The sequence below is a fragment of the Alexandromys fortis genome, unplaced genomic scaffold (assembly GCF_014885135.2).
Source record: "Alexandromys fortis isolate MF-2015 unplaced genomic scaffold, M_Fortis_MF-2015_v1.1 scaffold_61, whole genome shotgun sequence".
Taxonomy (NCBI): Eukaryota; Metazoa; Chordata; class Mammalia; order Rodentia; family Cricetidae; genus Alexandromys; species Alexandromys fortis.
In genome coordinates, this window is record NW_026067962.1 from 10,273,944 (window position 1) to 10,284,302 (window position 10,359).

Sequence of the window (10,359 nt, forward strand, 5' to 3'; positions counted from 1 at the left end):
TCTCTACAAGAGCAGCCACTGCTCTTAACCACTGAGCCATCTACTTAGCCCCATACACTGTCAATTCTTAGTCTTTATGACATTAAATTGGCTTTAAAAAACCAAGTTTTTAAAAAACACTGAACATTCTTCATGATACCAAGTGCAGATGGTGATAATCTACACTTATCTGGAGGCTCACGCTGTGCATCTGCACTCACATCTGGAGGCTCACGCTGTGCATCTGCACTCACATCTGGAGGCTCACGCTGTGCATCTGCACTCACATCTGGAGGCTCACGCTGTGCATCTGCACTCACATCTGGAGGCTCACGCTGTGCATCTGCACTCACATCTGGAGGCTCACGCTGTACATCTCTTCTTACTCTGATGATGTTCATTTGGGTTACCCAGTCAAGAAACCCCTCAATTTCTCTGGCATATTACTGAGTTGTTCTTCCTCCTCTATTTATGATTATATAGGTCTAGCCATTTCTCAAAACTCAAAAAATGATAGACGTATGTATTTCCCAACACCATTATTAACAAGAGAAATCATAAACGAATGTCAAACTTCAGTTAACAAAATGTATGCTCAAGTATTCTGGGCTGTCTGCTTCTTATTATGAACTGTCAAAATACAAGATGTACCCTGGACATAGAAATGCACACCTTTAATCCTAGCACGTGGGAGGCACAGGCAGGAGAATATCTGAGTTTGAGATCAGTTTGGTCTACACAGTGAGTTCCAGGTCAGCCAAGGCTAGATAAAGCAATGGATGATAATATGGCAATGTAAGGAAATACAGTAAAAGTTAACAACTGGGACATATAGTTGATGAGTATAGGGTATTTATTATGTATAATACTTGCTGTAAACAAATAAATATGTACTTACTATGTACAATTCCTTGAAAATTAATACACTTGAGTATTTTTCATAATGAAATATTGAGAATTTGGGGGCTAAGGATGTATACTCAATTAGCAGAGTGCTTGCTTACTCTCACAGGCCTGGAGGCTTGTTCTCCAATACAACCAGGTATGGTGGCATATGCCTGCAGTCACAGTACTTGGAAGGTGGAGGAAAGAGGACCATGAGTGCAACATCACAAATTCTGACTCTATAGTGAGTTTGAGGTCTGGTCAGGCTACATAATACTCTGTCCTAAATAAAAAAAAAAATAATAAGAATTTTAAAAACATACCATAAGAGGCTAGCTTACAAAGAAGACAAGCAGCAATGGGCGGTAATGATCCCCACAAAGGTTTCTGAGTGTGGTATACTTAATACTGTCAATGAAAGCCAGACAACATTTAGATACTAACAGGTGACTGTGGTGGTGATAAATATCAGTGTCAAACCTATGTGAGTACAGGCTGGAGGTGTGCTCAGCCAAACCTCCTTGTGTGCATTAGGGTCTAAGCTTGATTTCTAGCACCGTGAAGACCAATGCTTTGACTGTGAGCCTTTAATGGCGAGGTCAGCTCTTCAACCCTTCTGATTAAATCAATGTTTATGTGTAGGGATGTGGTTATGTGACTGCCACAGCGCATGTACAGAGGTGAGAGGCTAACTTTTGGAGGTTGCTTCTCTCCTTTCACCATGTGGGTTCCAGGAATTAAAATCAGGTTGCAGGCTTGGCAGCAGGCACCTTTACCCATGTGCTGAGCCATCTTTAAAACAGTTTCATATGAGAACAACAATAAAAAATCCAAACAGCTGGTCTTTTTTATTTGTTTTTGTGTGTGTGCGTGTCTTCACACAGTATGTCTTCATACAGTATGCACATGTATGGGGTGTATCTGTATGATGATGTGCATGTATATTCGTGCTAGGGGTTGATGTTGAATGTCGTCCTTCATTACTCCTCATCCTGTATTCTGGTTTGACAATTTGTCTACTCTAGCTAGGCAGTCTACTTCTGAGTTTCCTCTCTGACTCCTCCCACACACTAGGATTACACCCACTCCATGTCACTTTCCTGGCATTTTCTGTAGAAGATAGAGATCCAGACTTAGGTCTATAGAAGTAACAAGCACTTAACCCACTGAGACACAATCTACCAAAACCTCTATCCAAACAGCATTATTTTACAGTCGTATATATGTAATTGAGTACATACAGGTAATATATATAAAACTTAAATTAATAAATACTTTAGGTATATTTTTAATCTATTATCCTTTATAGTTTATTTATTCAAGCAAATCAGAAGACATTTTTTCTTATTTTAAAATTTTTTAATGACTTATTTCTTTTTATGTACATTGGTGTTCTGCCTGCATATATGCCTGTGTATGGGTTTCAGATCCCTTGGAACTGGAATTACAAACAGTTGTGAGCTGCCATGTGGTTTCTGGGAATTGAACCTGAGTCCTTTACAAGTGTAACCAATGCTCTTAATCACTGAGCCATTTCTCCAGCCCTTATTTTAAAATTCTTAATAGAGTAAATACAAACCCACTTCTATTCTGTTACATAGTATATATGGAAGGATGTTTGTCTATTATTACAAAAACTAAACATGGGGCTAGAGAGAAGGCTCAGTGGTTAAGAGCACTGGCTGCTATTCCAGGGGTCCTGAGTTCAATTCCCAGCAACCACATAGTGGCTCACAACCATCTATAATGTGATCTAATGCCCTCTTCTGGCATAAAAGTATACATGAAGATAGAGCACTCATACATAAAGGAAATAAATAAATCTTAAAGAGAAATGAAAAAAACTGACCACTAAAGAGTTAGTTTTCATTATGGATGTGGCCCTATGGTCAGCCAAGCTGCAGGTTGTGTGCATCAGTACATGTCCATTAGTATATGTGCCTCTGTACCTGTGCAGCACAGATTGGACTCGGGCAATTATTTTAAAAAATAAAGCAAGGTTATGAAGTTGGGAGGAGTGGTGACAGAGTGAGGGATAGATTGCTAAGGAACTGAGGTGAATATGTTTACAATACATTGTGTATTTTTAAATGTATTTTATAACTAATTATATACTATCTATCCTCCTTTTAAAAAAATAGATTCATTTACTTTTATGTATGAGTATTTACCTAAATGTACTTAAGTACACCATGTGTACCTGCTGCCAATAGAAGCCGTAATAGGATGCTGGATCTCCTAGAACTAGAATTACAGTTGGTTGGGAGGCGCTGGGTACAGAACCAGGTTCTGTAAGAGCAGCCAGTGGCTCTTATGCAATGAGTCATCACTCCAGCCCCATAATGTACCCTTCCTTGTTGAATTAACTACACTTACTGCTGTCGTCTCTTCTTCACAAATGTTTTAGTTTTTGTTTGATGTTTAAATTGTAATCATAACCTCTTCTATAATCAACTGATGACAGTTTCAAGTCATTTTGAGATAGCTATGTAGTTAGTGATCACTGCTGTCTTTATTCCTTGGCTCCTTTATTACCTTATCCACAATCTGGCAGCACTTCTTAGCCAATGGAGTACATGTACAACTACCTCTGTCCAAGACAACCAATTCCATACTCAGAAGGTGCGTTCTTATAGTCAGTCTTCCACATGAACAATAACTATTACATAAGAGATAAAACTTCCTTCTTAAAACTATTTTCAAACTATTACTTCCTGTAAATGGCTAAAATTACACCTTGGTATTTAACCCCTTGTATATAATTTAATGTAAAAGTCACATGTTTTCTTGTAAGAATTGAGAATTTATCAAGGCATTGTTATTTGTCATACTTCTTTTTTCTTTAATTGAGTTTTGGCTGAAATATCCAATTTCAACCCAGAAAACTTCCTTCAACAGGGGAAACTTTTTTCCATAAAATCCACAAACTGTATTTTTTTAAACTCTTAAGTATATGCCAAATATTTTGTGACATGTTCCTCTGAGGGGCTAGGGGCTATCTAACAAGCACAGAGCCGTAGGTCCCATCCCCAGCTCAAAAATTATTTTGGATTGCTCTTTTTTAGAAATTAAGTTTGCAGTCAGGTATGGTGCTGGATGCCTTTAATCCTAGCACTCAGGAGACAGAGGTGGGTCAAGGTCAGCCAGAAACACAAAGTAAGACCCTGCTCAGACAAACAAAACAAAAAACAAGTAATAATAAATAAAAGTTATATTTGTAAAGAAATTTCTTATTAGGGCTCAATCACCTAATTTACAAAAGCACAAATTGTGAAGATGACTTATCTCAAGAATCTTGGGAAAAGATAAAATATATTGTTAATAGCAACATAATACCAAATGGGGGGGGATGACAACAGCAGTGTTGATAGGTATGCATGGCAAGAGGTTCTGCAGTAAGACTAGATGCAATAAAAGGTTAGTTCAGCAGCTTACATAGTTATAATACAAAGTGGGTAAGAATGGTATTATGACTGCATTCACATAAGCTGTATACAGCACACAAAGGTTAGTAACTACATCACCACAGCCAATTACATAAGCATTGAATAACTAGCTAGCATTATTTTAAGGTGCTCATTTTATGTACTACACACCAGTGCAGATTTTTTTATAAATTACCATGACTGAATACACATGAGCTGAAACTGTAGCTGGGCTTGGTGGTACACACCTGTAATCCCAGCACTCAGTAGAATGGGGCAGGAAGATTTCAAGTTTGAGGCTGGTCTGGGCTAAATTAGCAAAACACTGTGTCAAAACAAGAAAGACACAAACCTGTGTAACTTTCATCATCACCAGACAAAGGCACCTCTCTTTTTAGCAGCAACTCCAGCTCCTCTGTCTCTGCTACATCCACTGGACGCTCTCCATGTTTATTAGCTTGAAATGGATTCCCACCATGACGAAGCAACAGTTTCACTATCTGCAACATTAAACAGTAGGAATATTTAGTCCTGCCGTTTATTTCAAACAATTCTATTCTCTCTCTTCTTTTATGTGTATGAGTGTTTTGTTTACATTTGTATGTGTACCACTTGCTTGCCTGGTGCCCAAAGAGGTCAGAAGAGGGCATCAAATTCCCTGGGAGTGGCTGGAGTGACACATGGTCGTGAGCTGTCATACGGGTGCTGGGAACTGAATCAGGCAACCAGAAGAGCTGTATGTGGTCTTAGCTGCTGAGCCATCTCTCCGGCCACTCTCTTGATAACACAATATTCATTTGAATGCTATTTCATCTATTCTACATCCATGACTTTTAGTATCTACTCAAAAATTATCCTCCTCCTTTTCCTCCTTTTTCACTAATTCTACTTTCATTAAGCTCACTCCACCTGATGACCTCATCATCTATAAAGAAATGTTCTCCTTAAATTTTAAATGGGGGGAGTGGAACTGAAGAGATGGGTTAAAGGAGGTGGAGGATGGTTTCACAGCCTGGTCCCACATAGAGAGTTCCAGGATAGTCAGGGGTATGTAGAGAGTCTGGAAACAAAGACTCTTGATTCTGTTGAAAGGTTTCTATGATCATCAGGAAGCAATCAAGTAAAGGGCATGAAAAACATGCCACAAAATTTCCAACATAAACAACCAACATTTTACAGATACCTCATACACAAACACTCTAATTAATAGTAAGTTATATGAACTTTAAATAGCTTAAAATACAACAGGCAACACATGAGAAGGTAAAGAAAAATTATACGCCAAAAAATAATAAATAAAGTTGAGTGGTGGTGGTGGTGGCAGCTACCTTTCATTCCAGTACTTGGGAGGCAGACACAGGCAGGCAGATCTCTGTGAGTTTAAGGCCAGCCTGGTCTACAGAGTGAGGCCCAGGACAGTCAGGGCTACATAAAGAAAGCCTGTCTTAAAAATAAATAATTAAATAAATAGTAATAGCTTCCAAAATAGAACTAGGAATAAAGCAGCATAAAGATGTGTAAATAAGGCACAATGCACTTGTGAAAGGCAGGGCACTGACTAGATTACTGGTAAGCTATGTCAACATTCGTCAACCCTCACCACTTAGGCCTGTTCATAAATCTGCTCTTTTCAACTTCCCCCTCCTTAGAATGTTTTACATGTTCCTTGAAAATATGATTTTTACTGAATGGAAAAATACTTTCTTATTTCTTAGCTTTAGTTCGTAGGACATAATACAGATATATAGGGATAAGAATGTTTGGTGTGGGAGAATTGTCTGTAATCTGTCAATCATGTTATAAATAAAAGCTAATCGGCCAGGCGGGAAAACCAGAAATATAGGCGGGAAAACCAGACAGGAAGTAGAAATGATGTAATAAGAACAGGAGAATTCTGGGAAGAAGAAAGTTGATTCCTCCCACTCCTGCCCAGACCACAGAAGCAGCAGGATGTGATCTGCCTCACTGAAAAAGGTACTGAGCCACATGGCTAACATGGATCAGAAAAATGGGTTAATCAAGATGTGAGAGTTAGCCACTGGGAGGCTAGAGCTAATGGGTCAATCAGCTTATAATTGATGGAGACCTATGTGTGATTTTCTTTGGGGCTAAACAGTTGTGGGGTACCGGGCGGGACAGAAACCCCAACAACAAGCAGGCCCTCCATGTTACAAATGTTTAGCAGCTTTTCTTTTCTTCTTAAGGACAAATAGAAGAACAAGGAGAAAACAGTACTCAAAACTTCTTAAACTGTGAAAGTGAAAGAAATGGTCCAGTGGTTAAGAACTCTTACTGCTCTTGGAGAGGACCTGGGTTCAGCTCCCAGCACCAAAACGGTAGCTTACAACTTATCCACATGTGTATACCACGTTCTGTCTTTGCAGGTTCCTGGACACACATGGTGTTCATATGCATGCAAATGAAATATACATGTATGTATATTTTTAAACTCTTAGTCTTCAACAGAGCACAGCAGGGCCCTTCTAGAAGGGCTGCAAACATTATTGAATACTTAAAGTATAGGAGCTCAAATGTCAACTTTTGTGAATACTGTGCAGCTATGAGCATATTTAGAAACTCAGGGTCACAGAAATATGTCTTAGTCACGAGGTGTAATTTCACTCATGCAGTGTGTGTACTCACTGAGCCATCTTACCAGCCAACATTACAATGTCTTTAATGAGAAAAATGGGAAAATATCTTACAGAAAATAATGAAGAAAACAGCACTTTTCATTTCTAGAAATTATTTTTGTATATATAAAGTACAGCAATACAAAAGGAACTTTAGAGTTTTCCTCCCTCAAGTTTTCATTAACATTTTCAATTTCAAGGTTTGCTTGCATGTACAGTGTCTTCTATTCCTTCTTTTTTTTTAAATATTTATTTATTTATTTATCTATTTATTATGTATACAATGTTCTGTCTGTATGCCTGCAGGCCAGAAGAGGGCACCAGACCCCATTACAGATGGTTGTGAGCCACCATGTGGTTGCTGGGAATTGAACTCAGGACCTTTGGAAGAGCAGGCAATGCTCTTAACCACTGAGCCATCTCTCCAGCCCCTCTTCTATTCCTTCTTAATATTCCCTTTTAAAAGGTATAATTTTAAGGGCTGGAGAGACGATGCAGCAGTTAAAAGCCCTCGACACACAGACAATCTGGGTTGGGTTCCAACACCAACAAGGCAACAATCATCTGAGAATTCAGTTCCAGGGGCTGCAATGCCCTCTTCTGGCCCTCACAGGCACTGCACACACATAGTATACAGACACAGACAAAATACCAAAAATACCCAGACATATTTTTTAAAAGCTCCCCCTACCCCCATACAGGGTTTCTCTGTGTGTGTAGCCCTGGCTGGTCTTGAACTCAAAGAAATCTGCCTTTGCCTTCTGAATGCTGGGATTAAAGGCATGAGCCACCACTACCTGACTAAAAAAGCTTTTAAATAAAATAAAATAAGAAGAAACCTCTTTTTAAAAGTATTATGAGGAGATGGATACTCACAAGAGAGGCTAACTTATTTCATTAAGAGCAAAAGTGAACTCATCTTTTTACGCCAAATCCAACTTTTGTCAGTTGTAAACACTTTTAAAAAGACAAGTAACAGCACTACTTTTGCTGTGTGTGTCCCAACCATACTCCATCTAGTTATCTGACAGACAAAAATATTAAATGTATTTAAAGAAAGTATTAAAAAGTATTTATCTGACAGAAGAAAATGTTTACCAAATTGTTTAACTTATTATCAATTAAATCACATTTTATTTATTTGGGGGAGTTCTTTGAGTTTCACTCTGTAACCCTTTTTAGTCTACTCACTATGTAAACCAGGATGACCTCAAACTCAAAAAGATCTACCAGTCTCTGCCCTCAAGTGCTAGGACTAAAGGTGTGCACCACTATGCCTGGCTGAACATGGCTTATTTTATGAAAAAAAAAAAATACTAAATCAAATTAAGTACAAATAAGAAGTTAAAAAATAGAAAAAAAAAAGAAAAAAGGATAAGGTGATCAAACCATGAATGAAATTCACAATCAGACACTGAGAAGTGTACTCAATCACTCCTGGGAGAACACACACCAGGGGCTTCTCCATACTCACATCTCTATGCCCACTGCTGGCAGAATCATGGAGGGGGGTGTCATCATCTAAGCCTTGTGTATTAACATCTGCTCCCGCTGCTATAAGTATTTTAGCGACATCATAATATCCAACATTGCACGCTTCATGCAAAGGTGTCCAACCTAAAGTAAGAATATAAATTAACAAGAGTTCAAAACATATGCTTTTTATATTCATATCTATATATTGCATATCAATTCTAAATTGAACATGATATGGAAAGAAAAGGGAAAGAGGAAGAAACTATTTAAAATAATCAAGAACATCATCAATTTTGCAGAAGGTTCATTTGAGGAAATATCTGTTTCAATGCAACTAAATTATTATATAAAATACTAATTTTATTCAGTTTTAATTTGGTTGAATTCATAATCATCAAAACTATAAAAATATATATATATTTTTTTTTGGTTTTTCGAGACAGGGTTTCTCTGTGGTTTTGGAGGTTGTCCTGGAACTAGCTCTTGTAGACCAGGCTGGCCTCGAACTCACAGAGATCCGCCTGCCTCTGCCTCCCAAGTGCTGGGATTAAAGGCGTGCGCCACCACCGGCCGGCCTATAAAAATATTTTTAAAAGAGGTAAAATGAGTTAACTTTGGTAAGAATCAGTTAAAAACCTTTGTGTTTTATGCTCTATTATGCTCATATCTTTTCTAGACTTAATACTGCTTTTAAGAAAAATAGATCTGTCACTTTGTTTTCATAATTAAACATGTTCACTAATCAAATACTAGAAAACATTAAAAAACACAAACAGTACTGTAATTCTATAATAATGCTATCACTCAAGTATAAAAATATTTAAAATCTCATGTAATTCTTACTAGCTTCCCCATATTCATAAATAAGAATGGATACTTGTTGAAGAATATTTCTTTTTTTTGTGACTTTCAACATTTTTATTTTATTCATCTTTTAGCTAATATTTTTTTTAAGTTAAGAGTTAGAAAGATGGCTCAGTGAGCATCAGTTCAGGTCCCTAGCATCCACATGAAAATCACCACAACACCTAGGACCTAAGGGCATAGAAACAAATGAATCATTGAATCTCATTGGCCAGACAGCTAGAAAAATCAATAAGCTCCAGGTTTTGTAAGAGACTGTCTTAAATAAATAAATAAATAAATAAATAAATAAATAGATAGATAGATAGATAAATAAATAAATAGCGTTAAGAGCAATTCAAGACATCTGAAATCAACTCTAGCCTCTACACATCTGTACACAACAGACACAAACACAAGTAGACCACACACATAGGCTAAAAAATAAAAATAAATGTAGCTAATTCTGTCTTACCAATCAAATTAACAATATGATGTCAGCATAAAGTAGAATTAAAAATTAAACATTCAAAATAATTCTAATATTTAATTATATAAATATATGTGAGCCTTAAAAAATCTATATGGCAGATTCATAGAGTGAGGAATATTTCTTTACACTGTAAAGATGTGTCTGTGCCTCAGGAACCTTCTGATTGGTTTAATAAAGAGCTAACTAAATGACCACAGCTAGGCAGGAGAGAACAGACAGGACTTCCAGGCAGAGAGAGAGAAACTAGGAGGAGGAATCTATGTTGGATTATATCAGCAGACTCAGAATGAGTTGGATATGCCGTGCTCATAAGAGGTAACTGAGCCACATGGCAGAACATAGATTTACAAAAAAAAAAGGGGGGGTTAATTAAGTTATAAGAGTTAGTTAGGACCCCAGCAGCACAGACACTAAGGACAACATTGAATAAATGGGACCTACTAAAGCTGAGAAGCTTCTGTAAAGCAAAGGACACTGTCACTAAGACAAAAAGGCAACCTACTGACTGGGAGAAGATCTTCACCAACCCCGTAACAGACAAAGGTCTGATCTCCAAAATATATAGAGAACTCAAGAAACTAGACTCTAAAATGCTAATTAACCCAATTAAAAAATGGGGCACTGA

General features: G+C 37.5%; 1 protein-coding gene across 5 annotated transcripts in view; it reads right to left on the reverse strand.

Moving 5' to 3' along the window:
- The window catches only part of Ankrd12 (ankyrin repeat domain 12), a 116,640-nt gene that overhangs the window by 51,102 nt on the left and 55,179 nt on the right, over positions 1-10,359 (reverse strand). For 4 of the 5 annotated variants that reach the window (XM_050153432.1, XM_050153429.1, XM_050153430.1 and 1 more), the window contains 2 exons: positions 8,397-8,539; positions 4,642-4,789 (listed from right to left, as the gene is read on the reverse strand). In XM_050153432.1, coding sequence (XP_050009389.1) covers positions 4,642-4,789; positions 8,397-8,539 — 291 coding nt within the window. Of the gene's footprint in view, positions 1-4,641; positions 4,790-8,396; positions 8,540-10,359 lie in introns of those variants that run through there. The other variant, XM_050153433.1, reaches the window with a different exon arrangement.